The sequence below is a fragment of the Drosophila takahashii genome, chromosome 2R (assembly GCF_030179915.1).
Source record: "Drosophila takahashii strain IR98-3 E-12201 chromosome 2R, DtakHiC1v2, whole genome shotgun sequence".
NCBI classification, from domain to species: Eukaryota; Metazoa; Arthropoda; class Insecta; order Diptera; family Drosophilidae; genus Drosophila; species Drosophila takahashii.
Genome location: NC_091679.1, coordinates 18,817,457 through 18,843,970, shown reverse-complemented (window position 1 = coordinate 18,843,970; position 26,514 = coordinate 18,817,457). Strand labels below are relative to the sequence as shown.

Sequence of the window (26,514 nt, the reverse complement as noted above, 5' to 3'; positions counted from 1 at the left end):
ATAACTCCTGGTCATTTTCTGATTGGAGAGCCACTCACCGCCCAAGCTGACAGTGAGCCCTCTCAGCAACCACAGTCGTTAGGACAAAGATGGCAAGCTGTGTCAAAGCTAAAGCATGCCTTTTGGAGTCAATGGTCAACCGACTATCTTCAACAACTGCAGCAAAGGCAAAAGTGGAGGCGATCATCAGCGAACATAAAGGAAGGAGCCCTAGTGTTAATTAAAGAGGACAATACACCGGTACTACAGTGGCCAATGGGACGAGTTGTCAAGATTTTCTACGGAAAGGACAATTTTGTCAGAGTAGTGGAGGTAAAAACATCGAAAGGATTCTTCAAGCGCGATATCCAGCATATAGCTCCACTATTCCCAGAAGAAGAACCTGTGCATAAGCACCCGATATCCGAGGACACTGCCACTGAAGATAACGACGCTGAGGAAAATACGGCAAAGAGGAAGAAGACATCAACTATGTCAACGTTGGCAATGACATTGATCGTAATGCTCCTATTACTACCATTAACTGTTGCACAATCGATCAACGTGACACAGTTTATGTCAAGGCCTGGAATCTTCTTTGAAAAAATTGGAAAGGGACAACTTGCCACCACGGATTGGTCCATAATTGTATATTACAATTTAAATCCCTACTGGCATGATATGAACACATTTTCCATGGGAGTTACAAAAATTGGCCATTTATGCACACAACTTCCACAGAAGGAAGCATGTACAAGTATGTACCATCACCTAAAACATTTGGAGGAAGACCTGCAGTCGGAAAATATGCTATTGGCAAGAACACGAAAGCCAAGAGCACCACTCGACATAGTTGGAAACATAGCAAACAGTCTGTTTGGCGTACTAGACTCCACATATGCTAAAGAAATGGCCAACACGATAACAAAGGTTAAAGGTAATGAGGAACACTTATTAGCGTTATTACAGAATCAAACGTCGCTAATCGATTCCACAATTAATGTCATAAAGAGAGATGAAATTTCTAACTCAAAGCGACTAAAGTTGATTGAGAGTTACATCGCTGACACAAAAAGTACCAACAGTGTATTTAATACGCTATCATGGTATACATCACTGTCAACTCAACTCGCTATGCTGGCTTCGAATCTTCAACGCGTACAAACGGAGCTAATAAATGTACTAACCGATATTCGGCACAACAAGATAAGTCCGATGTTGATATCACCACTACAGTTAAAGGAGCAGATGGAAAAAATACGAAGTCACTTAAAGGCTGGACAACTTCTCCCAGTTTCTTCAGATAACATCCTCATGGCATACCAGATGATGAAGGGTGAAGGAGCTATTGTAAAGAATCATGTCATCATTAAAGTCAACATTCCGTTGATTTCGTCACAAGTCTTAGACATCTACAAACTGACTCCAATTCCTTTCGTATTTAAAGATGGGATCCAGACAATTGAAGCAAGGTCACCTTTTCTGGCCATCAACAGTCATCATGATGAATTCGTCGAGATGTCTGAAGCGGACATAAAAACTTGTCAAGAAAGAGCAAAGAACGACTTCATTTGCTATAATAAACAAGCAATGTTTTCATCAGAAACAAGTTGTGAGAGGAAATTATTTCATAACAAAACGGATGCCTCTTGTAAATTAATAAATACAAAGAGATCATTTCTCTGGCTTGGAACGTATGCCGAGAATCAATGGATTTTTGCAACAAAATCATGCTTAAAACTCTCTGCTGTGTGCGTCGATGGAACATCGGACATAGAGTTACAAGGTTCAGGACGTTTAAATGCCAGACCTGGATGTACGATTCGTAACTCATTAATGACAATAACAACACAAGGCGTTGCAGAAACCAAGCTACAAACATCATACGCTCGATTTGGAGACATCGATCTGCAAGAAATTATCCCAACAAAGTCCAAAACTACACATCCAGTTGAGGTTGAAAAATTGAACGTCGATGACCTGCTGCAACGAAAAATTGAACTTTTTCCGTCAACCACATTCACGCTACCACACAATCTCTCAACTATTGAGCATCATCACATCGCCATTTATATTGGATTAATCTTCATGATGATCATTAGCATTGTTCATCTTGTTAAAAAATGGCAAGTGACTCAACAACATCCTCAAAGACGTAATACACCTGCAAGTACAGCCACACTCTCAACTCAACCATTTACAATCAACATTAATGATTGTTGAACTTCCGTTCAACGGGCGGGAGAATGTACAATTTTCGTCTGAGAAGAAAATAGTCCGCAGTGGCCACCGCCAGTTATTGATAAGATTGGAAGTCGTCGCTGCTAAATGTCCACCTACCTAAACAAATTTAGGTCGATGCAGGCAGGCCTGTGCACACATGTGTGACGTCAGGTCATAAAGGAATCCCACGATCGGTCACGTCCTGACACCATCTGCACGCGTACCTCGCGGGAATTTCGCTATCTTAAGAAGTTATCATGTCTGTAGCCACCTGGTATTGTTTTGATAGGATAAACCATGTATCTGATAAATGTAACCCAAAGTAGACCTAAGTAAATACCCTTTGACCCAAGAACATGTATATAAACCCCATGAAATATTCAATTAAATCAGTACGACAAAAACTCTTTGCGTATTCACTTCTCCGCAGCCCAATTTGTATTGAACTTATTGCGGCGACTATTGCCACTGGTATTGTACTTGAGGCACGCAACAAAAACTATTTCAGGATTTAATTTTGATCCATACAACTAGATAAAGGGAATTCTCTACAGCTCGAGAAACAACAGTTCTGCTACCGGGAATTAGTTTACCCTAATCTGTACCTAAAGTGCAGCTCGGCGTTAGAAAATTGGCAAATGCGTAGACACAAATTCAGCAAAAGCTACTTAAGCAGCGGTAAAGTCTATGTATGTATTTATTTTTGGCGGTATGCGAATATGGGAAACGAGATAGATGACAAGGTGTGTATGTGTATACTCACGGCACGCTGGCGCGTTTTTTTTCTTTTTTTTTTATATTCCTTTATTTGGTCTGACTTACATGTAATTAACAATAAATATATGTTGGATTGGATAGAAAGCTCGGTCGCGCGGGACTGCCGCAAAGCATTGCTTCGCGCGACTTCAGACGCCTACTCCATCTAACCGTTCCTCCTTCTCTCCAGACGTCTTAACGTCTTCATGATGTTGGCAGCGAATTCTGCCGTTGCGTCCCAAAAGTCCTGGCTGACCAGCATTGTTGGAACCAGTGTGTGGACCTCCACGCTGACTCCCGTTGCGTCTTGGAGTGCCTTTCGTTCGTGGTAGAACCTGTGACACTCGAATAGGACGTGCCGTGCGTCCTCCTTGACGCCGCTTCCGGACTCTGGGCAGCCGTTTGCCGTGTCGTGCCCGTACTTTTTCAGGTACCCGCGGAAGCATCCGTGTCCGCTGAGTACTTGAGTCAGGTAGAAGTCTACCTCCCCGTGCTTTCGACCTATCCAGGGTCTGATGTCCGGTATGAGCTTGTGGGTCCAGCGTCCTTTTGTGTAGTTGTCCCACCTGCTCTGCCACCTTTCCATGCTCCTGGCTCTGGCTTGGGAGTTGGAGTTGTCCCACCTGGAGTTGTCCCACCTGCTCTGCCACATTTCCATGCTCCTGGCTCTGGCTTCGGATTTTGCCTCGTACCTCGCTCCTTGCTCCCCGGCCTCGCCTAGGTCACGGACCTCCTTCGCTTCGCGCACTAGCTCTGGTAGCGGCACTTGGCCAGCAATGACCAGTGCTGCGTCGTCCGAAACCGTCCTAAAGGCGCAGGCAACCCTCAGGGCGCATAGGCGATATGTGGATATGGCTCCTCTCATGTAGCTCTTAAGCTCCGTGGCGTCTGCCCACACTGCGGCTGCGTATAGCAGCTGGGACGTCACAACACTCGCAAGCAGCTTCCTTCTCCCTTTCTTGGATCCTCTGGTGTTGAGGAGTATCCTGGACAAGGCTCTGGCAGTCGCGTTCGCCTTTTCGTGTGCGTACTCCAGGTGCTCCTTGAAGCAGAGCCTGGTGTCCAGTATGACCCCCAGGTATCTGATCGCCCGTTGAGAAGTGATCTCGTTTCCGCCGACCGTTATCTTGGCTGTATCCACCTGTTTCCTGCTTGAGATCAGGACGGCTTCCGTCTTCTGCGAGGCCAACTCTAGACCTGCCACCGCTCGCCAGGCCTCGACTGCGCGGATCGCTGTGTTGGCTGCCATTTCTGCATCTCAAATCTCGTTTGCCACCACTACCAGCGCGACGTCATCTGCAAAGCCAACGATTGTGGTGTTGTCTGGTAGGGACAGGTTTAGCACTCCGTTGTACATGGTGTTCCACAGCCGTGGACCCAGTACTGATCCTTGCGGGACTCCGGCGGTGATCTCGTGGGACCTGGTGCCTTCGGAGGTGTCCAGAAGGAGGACCCTGCTGTCGAAGTAGCTGCGAACTATTTTCAGCAGATATTCGGGGATGTGGAACGCTTTCAGTGCCTCCAGCGTCCGCTCCAGTCCGCCGAGTTGAAGGCGTTGCGGATATCCAGCGTTACAACTAGGCCTTCGTGCCACCTTTCCACCTGGTGCCCTCAATGGCTCTCGGCAAGGCTTTTCACTTTTGTGATCGCGTCCAGGGTCGACCTCTTCTTCCTGAAGCCAAACTGGCTCGGGGACAGTCCGCCTGCGTGCTCAATTGCTGCCTCCAACCTGGTCACGATTACCTTCTCGAAGACCTTTCCTATCGTGTCCAATAGGCAAATCGGTCTGTAGGAGGAGGGATCCCCTGCTGGTTTGCCGGGCTTGACGAGGAGCAATTGTTTTTGCTGCTTCCAGCGCGCGGGGAAGGTACCTTCTGTCAGGCATTGGTTGAAGAGCGCTGCCATCTTCTCGGGGTGCAGGTGTAGTAGGAGCTTGGTTGCTCTGCTAGGGACCATGTCTGGGCCGGGTGCCTTTTTACTGGCCAGCTTCCTTCCCACCTTAACGACTTCCTGCTCAGTGACAGGACAGATGTCGCTTTCGCCGGGCGCCGTCGTCCTGGGGGCTGGTACTGGTTGCCGCCTTGGAAACAGGACTCGCCTTCCAGGGCTTCCATATCTGTAGGTGCATTGTTGCCAGCGTTCACTCGTTTCACCACCATTCTGTACGCTCCGCCCCACGGATCCTTTTCGGCTTCGTCGCACAACTTGAGGAAGCACTCTCTCTTACTCGCTCTTATGGCCTTTTTGAGGGCCTTCCTGGCGGTCCTGAACCTGTCGTTGCAGGCGTCGAGGCCTTCTTAGTCGAAGGCAGCTAGCGCGTAAAATGGCTATTTCCTCGTTCCACCAGAAAACGGGTTGGTGGTGTTTCCGATACTTTTTCCGCTGCTGCATACTTATATCGCGGGCTCTCTCCGTGTCAGCTGCCAGCTTGCTCGCTGCGTCGTTGGCGCAATCCATCCCGGTTAGGTTCAGGTCCTCCAGCGCTGCAGCACAGGCTGGGACACTGAGGGTGTCCTGGCGGTAGGCCTTCCTTGCTAAGGGAGGCGTCGACCTGTGCGCGGATCCCTTTCTGATTGAGACCAGGATGGCTTCGTGGTCGCTTTCCGTGTCGATGTCGCTAATCCTCCAGCGTGCCTGGCGCGCGAGGGAGCTGCTCGCGTACGTGAGGTCGATTATCGATCCCGCTCCGGCTCGGTTAAATGTTTGCTGTGTACCCTCGTTCAGCAAAGTTATGTCGAGCGCGGCAAAGGCCTCCAGTACAACGCGTCCACTGGCGTTTGTCGTTTGTCAGCCCCAATCCTGGGCCCAGGCGTTGAAGTCGCCGCCGACCACTACGTTGCTGCGACCTCGAATGTCGCTGCTAAGCACGTCCATGGTCTTTGTAAATTTGGCGAGGGTTCGGCTTGGGGCCAGGTAGCAGCTGTATACCCAGACCCCGTCTATCAGCCCACTCACGAAGCCTTTTGCAGCCCAGACTCAGCCCAGACTGAGTCGGGTTGCTTCCAAGCCGCACAACCAGATAGCAGCTTTGCCTGTGCGGTCTACGATCCACTCCCTGCTGGTTCCTGTCCTGTAAGGCTCGCTTAGAATCGCCACCTCTGTCCCTACTTCGCGCACGGTCTGCGTCAGCAAGTCCTGCGCCGTCCTGCAGTGATTCAGGTTGAGTTGAATCAGTTGCATGGCGCTTTTTTAGGGGGCTGCACCACTGGTCCTCGACGGGCAATTCTTTGTTCCAGCCTGGTGACTCGTATCCTTCCTACCAGCCGCCTCGCCGACGAAACACGCCGACTTGTTGGAGCACTGGGCAGCCTTGTTACCCTGATCTCCGCATTTGAAGCAGCAACCGCTTCGGTCAATTCGGTTTACGCATTTGCTAGCGATGTGCCCAGTCTCCAGACATCTGTAGCACCGCGGGAGGCCTCCCCGCTCTTTGATCCTGCAAATAGTCCAGCCGATTCGGACCACGCCCCCTTTGGTTACCACCTTCCCAATGGTGAGTGGTAAGCTGATTACTGCAATCTGGGACTCCGAGTATCCGGGGCGAATGCTCCGAACTTTGACCTTGCCCTCGTCGAAGTCGTATTGCTTTGCCAGAGCCGCGGCAATATCCGACTTTTTGGTCACGCTTTCGCGTGTTTTTTTTTTTTTTTTTTTTATTAACAAGTTTAATACAAGTAACAGGGGTTGGGATGTGGGTAGGGTATGGATTGGGTGAGGTGTCCAGCCCCGCGGAACCGCCGCTAGGCATTACTTCACGGGACGGGAGGGGGGTCAATCATCCATTAACTGGAGTTCTGGCCCTTTCTCGGTGTCGGAGCTCCTTCATGATGATAGCGGCCGTATTTGCCGCCGCTTTCCATGCAGCCTCGCTCGATAGCATGCGCTTCACCAGTGTGTCTGGCGAAAGATCCGGGATGTCATCTTCTAGGCGGCGCCTTTGTCTGCTGAAGAGTGGGCACCTGAAGAAGGAGTGCTCAGCGTCTTCTATTTCCCCGTCCTTGCAGTACTCGCAGAAGGGGTCATCCGCATGCCCGAACCGATTAAGGTATGCTTTGAAGCAACCATGCCCAGTGAGTACTTGGCTTAGGTAAAAATCCACCTGGCCGTGTTTCCTGCGAGTCCATGCGTCTATGCTTGGGATGAGCCTCCGAGTCCAGCGGCCTGTGCTGGCATTATCCCACCTTCGTTGCCAGCTCTCGATGGTTCGGCATCGCTGTTCACGTGCGACGGAGTTTCCGGTTTGCCTCTCGTCAGCTTGTAGGTCTAGTGGTATCATACCGGATAACACCAGTGCCGCTTCCTCTGACACTGTGCAGAAGCAACTGGATACCCTGAGGGCGCATAGCCTATAGCTGCGTCTGCACTCTTTGCCGTACGACTCCATTTTCATAGCTGGTGCCCAAATGCTCGATCCGTAGAGTATCACCGAGGATACTACGCCTGCTATGAGCTTCTTGCTTCGCTGTCTCGGCCCTGTCGTGTTTGCCATCATTCTGCTAATGGCACCTGTGGTTCTTGCAGCTTTTTCTCCGACGTATTGCAGATGGGCTTTAAATGTCAGCCGATCGTCAAGCATGATGCCGAGGTACTTTATGGACCTTCCAGAAGTGATTTCTGTAGCTCCAACGGTGACAGTAGCCTGCTCTACTTTTGTTCTGCTGCTCACCAAGACTGCCTCCGTCTTGTGTTCAGCCAGCTTGAGCCCGTTGCGTTGTAGCCACTGGCAAATATAGCCTACAGCGGCGTTGCAAGAAGCCTTTACTTCTTCGAGCTCCTTCCTCACCGTAACCAAGGCGATGTCGTCCGCAAAACCGATGAGGGTGCAGCCCTCCGGAAGTGGGAGCCGCAGGATGTCATCATACATCGCGTTCCATAGCGTCGGTCCAAGAACTGAGCCTTGGGGGACACCTCCAGTCACTCTGTGTCGGCGTTGGCCTTGGTCCGTCTCGTAGATCAGCACTCGATCCGTGAAGTAGCTGCGTAGGATATCGATCAGGTACTGTGATATCCCCCGCTTTGTGAGGGCCTCCAGGATGCGACTCCAATTGGCCGTGTTGAACGCGTTCTTGACGTCTAGCGTGCACACAAGGCAGTAGTGTTTGTCCCCTCCTGCCCATCTGGTACCTGCAATAGCATCAGAGGCGAGTCTCACCACCGTGCTGATAGCGTCTACGGTGCTGCGCTTCTTCCTGAAGCCGTACTGCAGCTCGGAGATCCCGCGTTTGGCCGCTAGTTCGGTTTCCAACCGGTTACACGCTTTCGCGTGTGTATGTATGTGTGTGCTGTAACGGAATTTTTCGTCTGTGTTTGTGCACAAGTTGCCCACTGCACGTGGCTGCAAATCGCTGACTGGGAGAGGGGAGAAGTTATGCAATCTTGGGCGCAATGGTGGTCCAGAACGATTCCATGCTTCGTGCTCCTCAACGCTGGCGATGATCCGGAATATGGTTGACCTGTCTCCAGACAGGCGGACAATGCTGCTGATGTCTCTCCGTCGATTCCTGGAAGCTGACTCGTTCGATGTTGACTGCCGCTGTCGTCGCCCGTGGTTGGTGCGATGCGCTGGACGCTTTTCCAAATCTAAGACCATTTCTGAACCTCCGCTTATTCTGTACTGCGTCCTGTCACGGTCGCCAAAATGTTCGATCGCTGCCGAACTTGTTTTATGTTCACCGGGCGCAGTACAAGAATAAGAAGTCGGCTTTAGAATTTGGTTATAAATTTATTGCGAGAAAAAGCGGCGCGTGATGTGCGTCGTCGTCGAGAGTATTTCAGTAGTAGACTGCGAGCTTAGAAGCCTCGTTATGCAACAATAGGTAGTAGTTGCAACGCGTTAGCCCTAGCTTACAGAGTTGCCATACAGTTACATTGTTTTAACTAAATTTACGTTATATTCAAATGCTCCTCCGACAGCCACTAATAGCAAAAAAGTAAAAAAATTAATTATTAATTATATCATCTCTAAAGATTATAAAATGAAAGACCGATTTTTAGGGGGATACGACCACAGCCTAAACCATAAGAGCTAGAGCAGCCAAATTTTTTCACAGTATTCCATTGGGGGCGTAGGCGCCCACTAAGGTCCGACATGTCCCCCCAGTGGCCCCAAACAGCTCCAAAATCCACATTTAGAGCAAAAAATCATTAGATTTACTTAAGCTTAGCTTCTAAAGTGGTTGGAATTTCGAAATTTTGATTTTGCAGAATTTTAGGTCTTGAAAGGGCCTAATTAGAAATCTAAAAGAAATTTCGATATCCCCCATAATTTGGGGGCTACATTTAAAATTAACTTTTTGATTTAAAAAATCTAAACCGCTGCTCCGATCGAGATGATTTTTTAGTAAATGGTTATTCTATGGCCCAAATGCTTAAGTTTAATTTTTTAAGTTTTTAACATTTTTTTAAAGTATTTTTAACGAATTTATTTTGATTTCCTAAGTTATTGCGTTGCATTTTGTGGGGGCCCGCCGAGAGAGCGAAACCCAGAGAGCGGATGGCAAGAGAGCGATGGCCGAGAGAGCAACAGCCAAGAAATGGGGTGGGGTAGTGCTGCATGGAAAGGGGAGGGGAAAGAGGCAATTTAAGTTAAATTTGTTTTGGATTTTAAAAACTTAAACTCCGATCAAAATGATTTTCGATCAATAGTCAGTCCTGTGGATCAAATGCTTCGGTTTTATTTTTCATTTTGTAGCAGAAGTAAGAACCTTTTTTAATTTCCACCATGGAAGAAAATACAAAATTACTACAAATTCTGTAAGCAAAGCCAAAATGTTTCCAAGTTAAATATTAATCTTAAGATTCGAACTTTTGACCAAATACGTATGTACATATGTATATTTGGATATGTTTTGATTTGCTTATATGTATGTACAATACATGTACATACACACAATGTGTGTGTATGTTTCTATTCGAAATTAGATAATGTGCTTAAATACAAATAAAATGATTTATTTCCTTTCAGCCAATGCAAAATTTTTTTGAGCTTAAAATTAATAATAATCGATCAAATGTGGAATCTGAAAATATTACGTTACTTTGCTGTTTTTGTATTGGATGCCAATCTTTTACTGTGTGTACAAAGGTTTTCGTTTCATTCAAAACAAGAAATTTGGAAACAACAAATTCCAATTTACAAACAAGTATACATATTTGTGCGCAAATTAAAATTGCATTGATAACATTGTAACTAATAAAAAGTATACAAGTTCACAACTTTTACTTGGATCACTTTCATTTATTATATGCCAGTATCCTTCTGATTCTCTCTCTTGAAGGATTTTCTACAAAGGTTGTTTACACAAAGGTTTTCAAAAAACGCGCAAAAAAGAAATAAGAAAGTCCTGACAACCCAATTTCCTAACTCCAAACTAATATTAAGCGAACGAAGTCGCTTCAGGTATAGCTATCTCTAAAGATTATAAAATGAAAGACCGATTTTTAGGGGGATACGACCACAGCCTAAACCATAAGAGCTAGAGCAGCCAAATTTTTTCACAGTATTCCATTGGGGGCGTAGGCGCCCACTAAGGTCCGACATGTCCCCCCAGTGGCCCCAAACAGCTCCAAAATCCACATTTAGAGCAAAAAATCATTAGATTTACTTAAGCTTAGCTTCTAAAGTGGTTGGAATTTCGAAATTTTGATTTTGCAGAATTTTAGGTCTTGAAAGGGCCTAATTAGAAATCTAAAAGAAATTTCGATATCCCCCATAATTTGGGGGCTACATTTAAAATTAACTTTTTGATTTAAAAAATCTAAACCGCTGCTCCGATCGAGATGATTTTTTAGTAAATGGTTATTCTATGGCCCAAATGCTTAAGTTTAATTTTTTAAGTTTTTAACATTTTTTTAAAGTATTTTTAACGAATTTATTTTGATTTCCTAAGTTATTGCGTTGCATTTTGTGGGGGCCCGCCGAGAGAGCGAAACCCAGAGAGCGGATGGCAAGAGAGCGATGGCCGAGAGAGCAACAGCCAAGAAATGGGGTGGGGTAGTGCTGCAAGGAAAGGGGAGGGGAAAGAGGCAATTTAAGTTAAATTTGTTTTGGATTTTAAAAACTTAAACTCCGATCAAAATGATTTTCGATCAATAGTCAGTCCTGTGGATCAAATGCTTCGGTTTTATTTTTCATTTTGTAGCAGAAGTAAGAACCTTTTTTAATTTCCACCATGGAAGAAAATACAAAATTACTACAAATTCTGTAAGCAAAGCCAAAATGTTTCCAAGTTAAATATTAATCTTAAGATTCGAACTTTTGACCAAATACGTATGTACATATGTATATTTGGATATGTTTTGATTTGCTTATATGTATGTACAATACATGTACATACACACAATGTGTGTGTATGTTTCTATTCGAAATTAGATAATGTGCTTAAATACAAATAAAATGATTTATTTCCTTTCAGCCAATGCAAAATTTTTTTGAGCTTAAAATTAATAATAATCGATCAAATGTGGAATCTGAAAATATTACGTTACTTTGCTGTTTTTGTATTGGATGCCAATCTTTTACTGTGTGTACAAAGGTTTTCGTTTCATTCAAAACAAGAAATTTGGAAACAACAAATTCCAATTTACAAACAAGTATACAGTTGTTTTGGTGCCCCACAAGCCACGCTCAGTCGATAGAAGACTTTTCTCTCGCGCTCTCTTTCGATTTAATTCGCGATCTCGCGCTCTTATACTTTTTGTGTTTTTGTGATTTTGTGGTTTTGGAATTTGATCCCAGTGCCAAATTTACTTGAGGTATTTTTTTATACTTTTATATACTTTTTATTTTATTCTCTTTATTCTCTAACGTATTTTTCTTATAATGACTCTTATCTGTACTAAGAAAAATTGTAGGACTGCATCTAATGACCCTTTTGTTTACTGTTGGCTCTGCGAAGCAATGATGCATTCTAAATGTGCAGGATTTACTGGCAGAGTTAAAGACTTTATTGAAATGCGGATTGGTCTCATGTGGGTATGTGAGCCCTGTAGGGATTTGGCAGTTGAGATGAGCAGCTTTATGAGGCAGACTCGAGACGGCCTATGTAATCTTTCACGAGTTTTTAAACAGCTCAATGAAGGATTTAATTCCGTATGTGAACAATTTAATAATAAACAAGAAAGGAAGATACCTTCGGCCAGCCGAAGCTTATATACCCTTGTAGAAAGAATACTCACTCGGTGCAGTTCCAGGGATTCCAGATTCAGCGTTTCGATTTATTTCAATTTTGTTTTTAAGTAGTCAAGAATTAAAACGCCTACTTCCTACAAAGTTACAATGAATTTTCTTATATTTGTTTGGGAGCCTTAAGATATAGTGGTCCGATCCGGCTGGCTCCGACATATGTACTACCTGCAATAGAAAGAAGACCTTCGGGAAAGTTTAATCGCGATAGCTTTAAAACTGAGAGACTAGTTCGCATAGAAACGGACAGACGGACAGACGGACAGACGGACAGACGGACAGACGGACAGACGGACAGACGGACATGGCTAGATAGACTCGGCTATTGGTGCTGATCAAGAATATATATACTTTATGTGGTCGGAAACGTCTCCTTCACTGCGTTGCAAACATCTGACTGAAATTATAATACCCTCTACAAGGGTATAAAAATTATTAACCGAGTCGCCCAAACGCAAAAAAGCTAGCTCAACGACAGTAAAGGCGAGTGTTGAATCCTCTTTAAATCCAAACTTGGTAGCTGCTGCAGTTTCTGGTGTCACAGGGGTAAGTGAACCACCTGTGCCAATGGATACTGCTAGTTCAGGTGTAGTCCCTGTAGCCCCTGTATCTGAATGTCAGGCTCCAGATCCGGCGGTATCAACCAATCCGGAGCCGACCATACCCATAGGTACAGTGGGCGCCGTTTCTGTCGCTCGGCCGAATGAGGTTCAGGCTGCTGCTGGGGGGCGTAAAAATCTCTCAGTTGTACCCAGACGTACAGAAGGTGCCGCTTCTGGCGCTCAGCTGAGTGAGGTTCAGACTGCTGCTGGGGGGCGTAAGAAACTCTCAGTTGTTCCACATAGGAAGCAACTATTTGTTTCAAGATTTACGCCTGATACCACATCTGAGGATGTTTTGGAATTCATTCGTGAAAAATTCCCATCCGAGGATATTGCGGTTGAACAATTTAGATTTTCATACGCCCGTAGGATATCGTCTTTCAAAATTTTTGCTCCGCCTGATGTGTTTAAAGAACTGCTTTCTGAAAGCTTCTGGCTTAATGATGATCTGGTTATAAAAGAATTTGTTCCTAATAAACCGAGAACAAATAATAGGCCTTCCACGGTGCCAAAAAACTGAAAAGTTTATTATTGGCTTACCAAAATGTTAGAGGACTTAACATGAAGCTACCAAAGCTTTATGCTGACTCCTCGGCATTTACGGACGATATCTTAGCTTTTACTGAAACTTGGCTGAAACCAGAGATAACAGACTCTGAAGTTCTGTCTACCAATTTTAATACCTACAGAACCGATCGCCTTTCCCGTAGGGGGGGCGGCGTTTTAATTGCCGTCACCTCCACCATAAGTTCTGAGAGAATTCACTCTTATGCCTCTAATGACATTGAATTTGTTTGTGTGAAAGTTTCCCTGCAAACCTTGTCTATTTTTATTACATGTTCGTATATTCCGCCTGGCTCTGACCTAATAATTTATGAGCAACATCTATCTGCTATTAAATCAATTTTACCCTTTTTTTCCAATAGAGACCTTTTCATTGTTTTGGGTGACTTTAATCTCCCTGATATATCTTGGTCCCCCCCTTCTGACTCACTTGTCGCTTTACCTTTATCCACCCATGATTTTGTGGATGGCCTTTTAGAATTATCGTTACAGCAGGTTAGCTTTATACGAAATTCATTAAATAGACAATTAGATCTTGTGTTTGTTTCAGAGCCGTCTGAAGTCACAGTATCTAGAATTGACGCTCTTGTGGTACCAGAAGACCGATACCATCCAACTATGGAATTGACAATTTGCCTCCCCTACCTTGATACCCTCTCTCCTTTAGTTTCTCCAACTAAAATGAGATGTTTTCGGAAATGTGACTATAATAAACTTAATTTAATGATTTCGCAATACGATTGGACAGATCTTTATAACTGTGTGGACATCGAAAGTGCAACGGAACTTTTCTATAGCGTTCTAAACACTTTTTTTAATGAATGCGTTCCTGATAGGCTTCCTCCCAAGCCGAACAGGCCCCCCTGGCTTACAAATGCGCTTCAAAGACTAAAAAATCTTAAAACAAACACTTATAAAAAGTATAAAAAATCGGGTAAGCCATCTGATTTTTCGAAATATGTGGTGGCTCGATCTGATTTTAATGTTCTTAACAGTCATTGCTATTCCATGTATTTAAATCGTTGTAAATTTGAATTTACAAATGATCCGAAGCAATTTTATAACTTTGTCAACGCAAAGCGTAAGTCATCAGCTTTGCCTTCATCGGTTCGATTTAACTCAATGGAGGCATCGACTGACTCTGAAATTGCTGATTTATTCTCTGACTTTTTCCAAACTACTTATAGCTCTTCTTCATGGTCAGAATCAAATTACCGTAATTCCTTAAATAGGGCAAATTGTATTTTTTCCCCTATAATTACTGAAAGTTCTCTCTTAAGAGATTTAACATCAACAACGCCAACTTATTCTCCCGGTCCTGATGGACTTCCTGGGTGTGTGCTTAAGTTTTGTGCATCAACCATCTGCAAACCTATTCTTAAACTTTTTCAATTGTCTATTTCATCATCAGTTTTTCCAACTATCTGGAAGGATTCTTTTATTATTCCACTTCACAAAAAGGGTGCGAAGGCGGAAGCCCAGAATTATAGAGGTATTTCTAAATTGTCGGCTATTCCAAAAGCCTTTGAACGTATTATCACTTCTCATTTGCAACATTTATGTTCCTCGCTAATATCACCGTGTCAGCACGGGTTTGTTAAGCGAAGATCGACTACCACCAACCTACTTGAATTGTCATCAATTGTAATAAATGGATTTAACAATAAAATGCAGACTGACGTTGTATATACAGATTTCAGTAAAGCCTTTGACTCTGTTAACCACTCTCTTCTTTTATTCAAATTAGATTTGCTTGGGTTTCCATGTAATCTATTAACTTGGATTTCAAGCTATTTGAATGGGAGGACTCAGAGGGTTATATTTAAGAACGCTGTTTCAAAAACGATCCATGTGACATCTGGAGTACCTCAGGGTAGTCATTTGGGCCCTTTGCTGTTTACTTTGTTTATTAACGATCTTCCCTCTATTGTAACACATTCTCGTGTACTAATGTATGCGGATGATGTTAAGCTTTGTTTGACATATAATAATATAGAGTCTGGTTTTGGCTTACAATCAGACATTGATCAATTTCAAGTATGGTGTGAGTATAACCTCTTAAATTTGAACTGCCTAAAATGCAACGTAATGACCTTTTATAGGGTCACCCCTACCTTTATAAGTTATTCGCTTCAGAATTTGCCACTTGACCGTATATATTCAGTAAATGATTTAGGCGTTCTTCTGGACCCGAAGCTTAAATTTGACTGCCACATAATGTCGACAGTCAATAAAGCTATGAGTGTTCTTGGGTTTATAAAGCGTTGGTCAAAAGAATTTGATGACCCTTATATAACCAAATTATTATTTACCTCCCTTGTCCGTCCTATATTGGAATATTGTTCTTCGGTTTGGAGCCCACAATACCAAGTCCACATTGACCGTATAGAGTCGGTACAAAAAAAATTTCTCCTTTTTGCCCTTCGTAGTTTGAACTGGGATCAAAACGTAAGGCTACCTTCCTACCAGAGTAGATTATTATTGCTTAATTTACCGACACTTGCAAATCGTAGAAAAATGCTTGGTACCATTTTTATGCATAATCTTATAAGAGGTGATATTGATTCTGTAGAGCTTGTTAGCCGCCTAACTTTTAATGTTCCCTTTAGACTAACACGTAATTATCATCCTCTTAATTTACCTCGATGTACATCAAATTTTGGTCTGCACGAGCCCTTTCGCGTTCTATGTAATAACTATAATGTTCTTTATCATTTAATTTGCACATCAACTTCAATCCCGGTATTAAAAACTAACATTTTAACTCATTTGCTTCACTCCTAACTGCATGTTTTTTTTTTTCATTATTGGTCCCGTCTTTATGGGTTTTATGTATTCTTCCTCGCGAACTCGCATTTTTGCCCAAATTTACAAAAGGGCCCCGCGCGTAACAAGCACGTGCTTGGTGTCGTTGGGCCACTTGTTTGTACTTCTCGTAGTGCATCAACGTCCATCATCATATTTGTGCGCAAATTAAAATTGCATTGATAACATTGTAACTGATAAAAAGTATACAAGTTCACAACTTTTACTTGGATCACTTTCATTTATTATATGCCAGTATCCTTCTGATTCTCTCTCTTGAAGGATTTTCTACAAAGGTTGTTTACACAAAGGTTTTCAAAAAACGCGCAAAAAAGAAATAAGAAAGTCCTGACAACCCAATTTCCTAACTCCAAACTAATATTAAGCGAACGAAGTCGCTTCAGGTATAGCTATCTCTAAAGATTATAAAATGAAAGACCGATTTTTAGGGGGATACGACCACAGCCTAAACCATAAGAGCTAGAGCAGCCAAATTTTTTCACAGTATTCCATTGGGGGCGTAGGCGCCCACTAAGGTCCGACATGTCCCCCCAGTGGCCCCAAACAGCTCCAAAATCCACATTTAGAGCAAAAAATCATTAGATTTACTTAAGCTTAGCTTCTAAAGTGGTTGGAATTTCGAAATTTTGATTTTGCAGAATTTTAGGTCTTGAAAGGGCCTAATTAGAAATCTAAAAGAAATTTCGATATCCCCCATAATTTGGGGGCTACATTTAAAATTAACTTTTTGATTTAAAAAATCTAAACCGCTGCTCCGATCGAGATGATTTTTTAGTAAATGGTTATTCTATGGCCCAAATGCTTAAGTTTAATTTTTTAAGTTTTTAACATTTTTTTAAAGTATTTTTAACGAATTTATTTTGATTTCCTAAGTTATTGCGTTGCATTTTGTGGGGGCCCGCCGAGAGAGCGAAACCCAGAGAGCGGATGGCAAGAGAGCGATGGCCGAGAGAGCAACAGCCAAGAAATGGGGTGGGGTAGTGCTGCAAGGAAAGGGGAGGGGAAAGAGGCAATTTAAGTTAAATTTGTTTTGGATTTTAAAAACTTAAACTCCGATCAAAATGATTTTCGATCAATAGTCAGTCCTGTGGATCAAATGCTTCGGTTTTATTTTTCATTTTGTAGCAGAAGTAAGAACCTTTTTTAATTTCCACCATGGAAGAAAATACAAAATTACTACAAATTCTGTAAGCAAAGCCAAAATGTTTCCAAGTTAAATATTAATCTTAAGATTCGAACTTTTGACCAAATACGTATGTACATATGTATATTTGGATATGTTTTGATTTGCTTATATGTATGTACAATACATGTACATACACACAATGTGTGTGTATGTTTCTATTCGAAATTAGATAATGTGCTTAAATACAAATAAAATGATTTATTTCCTTTCAGCCAATGCAAAATTTTTTTGAGCTTAAAATTAATAATAATCGATCAAATGTGGAATCTGAAAATATTACGTTACTTTGCTGTTTTTGTATTGGATGCCAATCTTTTACTGTGTGTACAAAGGTTTTCGTTTCATTCAAAACAAGAAATTTGGAAACAACAAATTCCAATTTACAAACAAGTATACATATTTGTGCGCAAATTAAAATTGCATTGATAACATTGTAACTAATAAAAAGTATACAAGTTCACAACTTTTACTTGGATCACTTTCATTTATTATATGCCAGTATCCTTCTGATTCTCTCTCTTGAAGGATTTTCTACAAAGGTTGTTTACACAAAGGTTTTCAAAAAACGCGCAAAAAAGAAATAAGAAAGTCCTGACAACCCAATTTCCTAACTCCAAACTAATATTAAGCGAACGAAGTCGCTTCAGGTATAGCTATCTCTAAAGATTATAAAATGAAAGACCGATTTTTAGGGGGATACGACCACAGCCTAAACCATAAGAGCTAGAGCAGCCAAATTTTTTCACAGTATTCCATTGGGGGCGTAGGCGCCCACTAAGGTCCGACATGTCCCCCCAGTGGCCCCAAACAGCTCCAAAATCCACATTTAGAGCAAAAAATCATTAGATTTACTTAAGCTTAGCTTCTAAAGTGGTTGGAATTTCGAAATTTTGATTTTGCAGAATTTTAGGTCTTGAAAGGGCCTAATTAGAAATCTAAAAGAAATTTCGATATCCCCCATAATTTGGGGGCTACATTTAAAATTAACTTTTTGATTTAAAAAATCTAAACCGCTGCTCCGATCGAGAATTCAGAATTTGCCACTTGACCGTATATATTCAGTAAATGATTTAGGCGTTCTTCTGGACCCGAAGCTTAAATTTGACTGCCACATAATGTCGACAGTCAATAAAGCTATGAGTGTTCTTGGGTTTATAAAGCGTTGGTCAAAAGAATTTGATGACCCTTATATAACCAAATTATTATTTACCTCCCTTGTCCGTCCTATATTGGAATATTGTTCTTCGGTTTGGAGCCCACAATACCAAGTCCACATTGACCGTATAGAGTCGGTACAAAAAAAATTTCTCCTTTTTGCCCTTCGTAGTTTGAACTGGGATCAAAACGTAAGGCTACCTTCCTACCAGAGTAGATTATTATTGCTTAATTTACCGACACTTGCAAATCGTAGAAAAATGCTTGGTACCATTTTTATGCATAATCTTATAAGAGGTGATATTGATTCTGTAGAGCTTGTTAGCCGCCTAACTTTTAATGTTCCCTTTAGACTAACACGTAATTATCATCCTCTTAATTTACCTCGATGTACATCAAATTTTGGTCTGCACGAGCCCTTTCGCGTTCTATGTAATAACTATAATGTTCTTTATCATTTAATTTGCACATCAACTTCAATCCCGGTATTAAAAACTAACATTTTAACTCATTTGCTTCACTCCTAACTGCATGTTTTTTTTTTTCATTATTGGTCCCGTCTTTATGGGTTTTATGTATTCTTCCTCGCGAACTCGCATTTTTGCCCAAATTTACAAAAGGGCCCCGCGCGTAACAAGCACGTGCTTGGTGTCGTTGGGCCACTTGTTTGTACTTCTCGTAGTGCATCAACGTCCATCATCATATTTGTGCGCAAATTAAAATTGCATTGATAACATTGTAACTGATAAAAAGTATACAAGTTCACAACTTTTACTTGGATCACTTTCATTTATTATATGCCAGTATCCTTCTGATTCTCTCTCTTGAAGGATTTTCTACAAAGGTTGTTTACACAAAGGTTTTCAAAAAACGCGCAAAAAAGAAATAAGAAAGTCCTGACAACCCAATTTCCTAACTCCAAACTAATATTAAGCGAACGAAGTCGCTTCAGGTATAGCTATCTCTAAAGATTATAAAATGAAAGACCGATTTTTAGGGGGATACGACCACAGCCTAAACCATAAGAGCTAGAGCAGCCAAATTTTTTCACAGTATTCCATTGGGGGCGTAGGCGCCCACTAAGGTCCGACATGTCCCCCCAGTGGCCCCAAACAGCTCCAAAATCCACATTTAGAGCAAAAAATCATTAGATTTACTTAAGCTTAGCTTCTAAAGTGGTTGGAATTTCGAAATTTTGATTTTGCAGAATTTTAGGTCTTGAAAGGGCCTAATTAGAAATCTAAAAGAAATTTCGATATCCCCCATAATTTGGGGGCTACATTTAAAATTAACTTTTTGATTTAAAAAATCTAAACCGCTGCTCCGATCGAGATGATTTTTTAGTAAATGGTTATTCTATGGCCCAAATGCTTAAGTTTAATTTTTTAAGTTTTTAACATTTTTTTAAAGTATTTTTAACGAATTTATTTTGATTTCCTAAGTTATTGCGTTGCATTTTGTGGGGGCCCGCCGAGAGAGCGAAACCCAGAGAGCGGATGGCAAGAGAGCGATGGCCGAGAGAGCAACAGCCAAGAAATGGGGTGGGGTAGTGCTGCAAGGAAAGGGGAGGGGAAAGAGGCAATTTAAGTTAAATTTGTTTTGGATTTTAAAAACTTAAACTCCGATCAAAATGATTTTCGATCAATAGTCAGTCCTGTGGATCAAATGCTTCGGTTTTATTTTTCATTTTGTAGCAGAAGTAAGAACCTTTTTTAATTTCCACCATGGAAGAAAATACAAAATTACTACAAATTCTGTAAGCAAAGCCAAAATGTTTCCAAGTTAAATATTAATCTTAAGATTCGAACTTTTGACCAAATACGTATGTACATATGTATATTTGGATATGTTTTGATTTGCTTATATGTATGTACAATACATGTACATACACACAATGTGTGTGTATGTTTCTATTCGAAATTAGATAATGTGCTTAAATACAAATAAAATGATTTATTTCCTTTCAGCCAATGCAAAATTTTTTTGAGCTTAAAATTAATAATAATCGATCAAATGTGGAATCTGAAAATATTACGTTACTTTGCTGTTTTTGTATTGGATGCCAATCTTTTACTGTGTGTACAAAGGTTTTCGTTTCATTCAAAACAAGAAATTTGGAAACAACAAATTCCAATTTACAAACAAGTATACATATTTGTGCGCAAATTAAAATTGCATTGATAACATTGTAACTAATAAAAAGTATACAAGTTCACAACTTTTACTTGGATCACTTTCATTTATTATATGCCAGTATCCTTCTGATTCTCTCTCTTGAAGGATTTTCTACAAAGGTTGTTTACACAAAGGTTTTCAAAAAACGCGCAAAAAAGAAATAAGAAAGTCCTGACAACCCAATTTCCTAACTCCAAACTAATATTAAGCGAACGAAGTCGCTTCAGGTATAGCTATCTCTAAAGATTATAAAATGAAAGACCGATTTTTAGGGGGATACGACCACAGCCTAAACCATAAGAGCTAGAGCAGCCAAATTTTTTCACAGTATTCCATTGGGGGCGTAGGCGCCCACTAAGGTCCGACATGTCCCCCCAGTGGCCCCAAACAGCTCCAAAATCCACATTTAGAGCAAAAAATCATTAGATTTACTTAAGCTTAGCTTCTAAAGTGGTTGGAATTTCGAAATTTTGATTTTGCAGAATTTTAGGTCTTGAAAGGGCCTAATTAGAAATCTAAAAGAAATTTCGATATCCCCCATAATTTGGGGGCTACATTTAAAATTAACTTTTTGATTTAAAAAATCTAAACCGCTGCTCCGATCGAGATGATTTTTTAGTAAATGGTTATTCTATGGCCCAAATGCTTAAGTTTAATTTTTTAAGTTTTTAACATTTTTTTAAAGTATTTTTAACGAATTTATTTTGATTTCCTAAGTTATTGCGTTGCATTTTGTGGGGGCCCGCCGAGAGAGCGAAACCCAGAGAGCGGATGGCAAGAGAGCGATGGCCGAGAGAGCAACAGCCAAGAAATGGGGTGGGGTAGTGCTGCATGGAAAGGGGAGGGGAAAGAGGCAATTTAAGTTAAATTTGTTTTGGATTTTAAAAACTTAAACTCCGATCAAAATGATTTTCGATCAATAGTCAGTCCTGTGGATCAAATGCTTCGGTTTTATTTTTCATTTTGTAGCAGAAGTAAGAACCTTTTTTAATTTCCACCATGGAAGAAAATACAAAATTACTACAAATTCTGTAATCAAAGCCAAAATGTTTCCAAGTTAAATATTAATCTTAAGATTCGAACTTTTGACCAAATACGTATGTACATATGTATATTTGGATATGTTTTGATTTGCTTATATGTATGTACAATACATGTACATACACACAATGTGTGTGTATGTTTCTATTCGAAATTAGATAATGTGCTTAAATACAAATAAAATGATTTATTTCCTTTCAGCCAATGCAAAATTTTTTTGAGCTTAAAATTAATAATAATCGATCAAATGTGGAATCTGAAAATATTACGTTACTTTGCTGTTTTTGTATTGGATGCCAATCTTTTACTGTGTGTACAAAGGTTTTCGTTTCATTCAAAACAAGAAATTTGGAAACAACAAATTCCAATTTACAAACAAGTATACATATTTGTGCGCAAATTAAAATTGCATTGATAACATTGTAACTAATAAAAAGTATACAAGTTCACAACTTTTACTTGGATCACTTTCATTTATTATATGCCAGTATCCTTCTGATTCTCTCTCTTGAAGGATTTTCTACAAAGGTTGTTTACACAAAGGTTTTCAAAAAACGCGCAAAAAAGAAATAAGAAAGTCCTGACAACCCAATTTCCTAACTCCAAACTAATATTAAGCGAACGAAGTCGCTTCAGGTATAGCTATCTCTAAAGATTATAAAATGAAAGACCGATTTTTAGGGGGATACGACCACAGCCTAAACCATAAGAGCTAGAGCAGCCAAATTTTTTCACAGTATTCCATTGGGGGCGTAGGCGCCCACTAAGGTCCGACATGTCCCCCCAGTGGCCCCAAACAGCTCCAAAATCCACATTTAGAGCAAAAAATCATTAGATTTACTTAAGCTTAGCTTCTAAAGTGGTTGGAATTTCGAAATTTTGATTTTGCAGAATTTTAGGTCTTGAAAGGGCCTAATTAGAAATCTAAAAGAAATTTCGATATCCCCCATAATTTGGGGGCTACATTTAAAATTAACTTTTTGATTTAAAAAATCTAAACCGCTGCTCCGATCGAGATGATTTTTTAGTAAATGGTTATTCTATGGCCCAAATGCTTAAGTTTAATTTTTTAAGTTTTTAACATTTTTTTAAAGTATTTTTAACGAATTTATTTTGATTTCCTAAGTTATTGCGTTGCATTTTGTGGGGGCCCGCCGAGAGAGCGAAACCCAGAGAGCGGATGGCAAGAGAGCGATGGCCGAGAGAGCAACAGCCAAGAAATGGGGTGGGGTAGTGCTGCATGGAAAGGGGAGGGGAAAGAGGCAATTTAAGTTAAATTTGTTTTGGATTTTAAAAACTTAAACAATCTGAATTTAATATATGTTTTTAAGGAATCTAAAATGATTATATATATTTTCATTGATTTAGCAAATTAATATCGCAAGTATTAGAAGAGGCGTATGCAAAAAATACACTTGCTCTCCTTTGCCACAATTCGATTTTTGGGAGTGAGAAGGAGGCAATTAGAAGAGGGCTATACAAAAAAAACACTTGCTCTCCTTTGCTACAAAACACTTGCTCTCCTTTGCTACAATTCCAATTTTTGGAGTGAGAAGGATGCAATGATAATGAGAGATCAGAAGCAAGTGTATAGGTAGACTCAAAAAAGGGGATGATCATGCGCACAACGAACTCTCTGACAGAGCTTGCCCAAAGAGAGAGAAACAAGACTGAGCATAAGATTGACAGTGGTGTGGCAAGGGGGTACGGCTAAAACTTACAATTTAAGTTTAAAATTTTGTTGAAAACAAACCTTTTTTAGTACACATTTGATTCTTTTTTGACTTCATTTTAATATTACTTTGATCAAATATTAATATTGAATGACCCCCTCCACAAGTTTTTAGTACGTCTATGAGACAGGCACAAGCCAAAACACGGTTATTTGTTTTTCCATTTTGTGTCGCCACAGATCATGTGACCGTCACACAAATACATATGCAAGCGTAAATAGGACAAAAGGAATGTGGCAACTAATGGCTACACATTTCGACTATTCAGTAGCAATATGAATTTCAACAGGAGCGGTACATTCCAGGCTGCATGGCAGCCCCAACAACATCAGCAGCAGAATTTGCAATTGCAACTGGAGCAACACAAGCAGCAGCTTGAGTTGTTCCAGCTACAATTGAACAGCCAACAGCCAACGCAGCTTCAGCAAATGCAGCAGCAAATTTTAATGCAGCAACAATCTCAGGCTGCGCACCCTGGAAAGGATCGGCCGCCATTCCAAACGCTGCGAGAGGCCCACAACAAAATTCAAAAGCAGCAGCGCCAAATAAAGGGCCTTCAGGACAAGGTGGCTGCCTTGGAAAGATTCCAGGCTTATGTGAGCTCCGTGTTGCGCCTGCCCCAAACATGGAGTCCGTCGCAGGCAGTGCCGCCGCAGGCAGTGCCGCTGCAGGCAGTACCGCTGCAGACAGTGCCGTTGCTGGCAGTGCGGAGTTTGCAGTCTGGCCCTTCTGTGGATGAGCTGATGCAGCAAATCGCCATGTTGCAACAGCAGCTCCAAAAGCAACAGGCGCAGGCGCGAGCCCCCGAGGAAGAGCGGCGAGATCAGCCGAGTCAACCTGGCTCAATGATGGCGCAGCAAATTCAGGGCTTGCAGCAACAGCTCCAGCAGCAAGACATTTCAAATTAATTAATTTTTTTTTATTTGTTTTTAATTTCTTATTTAGTCCTTAGTTTAATTTAATTTGTCCCTTTCTTAGAAATAAGTTTAATTTCATTACAATTTCTTTTTAAATAAAAAAAACCAAAAAAAAAATCCATAAAAATGCCTTTTTTGTGTGCCTTTTATTGTTAACATATCTTGCATTTCCTTTTTCTGGGGTTTTCATTCTCTGTCTTTTCATTTTTTTCATTTTTCTGTCTTCTTAGATGCGTTCCATCTCTTTCACGAAATTGGAATATGAAAACAAAAAGTTAAAAGCAACTTATGTAATAGGCACGGTTACAAACCAATACATCCACATCTTACGATGTTTGTATTTGTGCTTGCTCCGCCGCTACGCAAATAGCTGAAAATTAAGGACAAGGAAATGAAGGAAACTAATAACAGCTAAACAGGCGCGAGAAGTTTAGTTTTATTTTGGATGCCTAAGCAGCAAGTGAAAGCTATTGTGAAGCGCAAACATTTTAAAATTTTTCTGTGCGTTAAGTTAATTTTAATTCCTACACGTAAGTTATTTTTTCTATTTCCACTATTTCCACTATACAAGTTTTGTATAGACGCTAATCAAATTCTTGAGAAGCGAAGTCATAGTTGACTTTCATGAATTAGTTATCCATTTCCTTACAATGTATGGACACTTTTCACGTTAATATTTAACGTTGATCAGTGAAGTCAATTTTGGCTTTAAATATAAGCAAGCTGTGCTTGGACGCTTTTCACGTTGCTTTTTAACATTGATTAGCGAGTTACTGTTGGCTTTTTTAAGTTGACATAACTAAATCGATTTTTTTTAACTTCTTTAATTGAAGTTGGATATAAAAACTTTGGTAAAAGTTTAATTTGATCTTGGACCTTTAATACAAATTTAAAACTTTAATATGTCAATTGAGAACCTAAGTATTAATGGAGAGTTGGTGCCCCATATGGTGGTTAAAATAATTGGCGATGGTGCTTGCCTGTTTAGAGCCATTTCATATCATTTAAAAGGCTCACAGCATTTCTCTGGAGTGATTCGCCAGGAAATTGTAGCTCACGTCGTTAACAATTGGGATTTTTTTCAAGTGCACGCACTAAACTCTAATGGACTAAATTTCATAAATTCTGCACAATATGAAGAAGAAATGATGAAGTCCCGTACTTACGGAACAGAGTGTGAGCTTCAAGCAGCTGCTAATGTATATTCAGTTTGCTTTCATGTTTTTTGAAATGGAAATTTTCATAGCGGTTATGGTTCAGAAGATAACCCTGTTAAATTATTGAAATTTTCTGGTGATCTTGAAAATGGACATTTCGATGTACTTCTTTTGTATGAATCATCACCGTTAACAGATTCGCCGTTACAAAGATTAGTTGAGGCTAGCACAAAAAAAAAAGCTTCCAAAAGGAGAGCTCGATTTTCTGATAGAACTAAGTCCAACCAAATAAAGGAAGCTAAAAAAAAATTCAGGATTGATCATACAGAACAAATAAAAGATAAAAAAAAGGAATATTACGCTAATAAGTCGTCAGAAGGACATCTTTTATGGAAAGTAAAAAAAATGTCTGGATTTACATATGATTGCCAAATAGCATATAGTGCTGACAAAATTATTGAAATTGGGCCCATGAATAAGAAATGCAACTATTGCAATGCTTTGAAATGGAAGAACGAATCTGACGGAATTTGCTGTAGTTCCGGAAAAGTTAAACTTCCCCAACTTCAAACATTACCTGAGCCTCTTAAGAGCCTAACCCTAGGCGGTCATCCCAAGCATGACCACTTCTTAGACCGTGTACGAAAATACAATTCATTATTTCAAATGACTTCATTCGGCTGTAATAAAGTTTATGAAAAAGGTTTCATGCCAACTTTTAAGGTTCAGGGTCAGGTATATCACCTAATTGGCAGTCTATGGCCTACAAAGGAAAAAGAAGCACAGTTCCTTCAAATATATTTTGTTGGTGAGGATGAAAAGGAAACAGAACTGAGATGTAAAAATGCGTCTGATGTGAATCGTGATTTGGTAAAAGCTTTACAATCTATGTTGCATAAAATTAATCCGTTCGTTAAAGATTTAAAATCAACTATTGACAAAGTTCCTGCAAATACTACTGACTACAAAATGATAATTCATGCTGATCGCACACCATCTGGATCTCACAAGGGTTG

General features: G+C 40.9%; 2 protein-coding genes across 2 annotated transcripts in view; both read right to left on the bottom strand.

Annotated features, from left to right (window-relative positions):
- Nucleotides 1-5,181: 5,181 nt before the first annotated feature.
- Nucleotides 5,182-6,138, bottom strand: LOC138912197 (uncharacterized). The gene is made up of 2 exons (XM_070212064.1): nt 6,011-6,138; nt 5,182-5,728 (listed from the first exon to the last, which is right to left on the bottom strand). Exons 1-2 carry the CDS (start codon nt 6,136-6,138, stop codon nt 5,182-5,184), a joined length of 675 nt encoding a protein of 224 aa, XP_070068165.1.
- A 2,676-nt stretch (nt 6,139-8,814) lies between these two features.
- Ir41a (Ionotropic receptor 41a) overlaps nt 8,815-26,514 on the bottom strand; it is a 441,646-nt gene continuing 423,946 nt past the window's right edge. Inside the window, exon 8 of the mRNA XM_070213678.1 lies at nt 8,815-8,874. Within this exon, the coding sequence (XP_070069779.1) occupies nt 8,842-8,874 (33 nt within the window). The 3' untranslated portion in view covers nt 8,815-8,841. The remainder of the gene's footprint in view (nt 8,875-26,514) is intronic.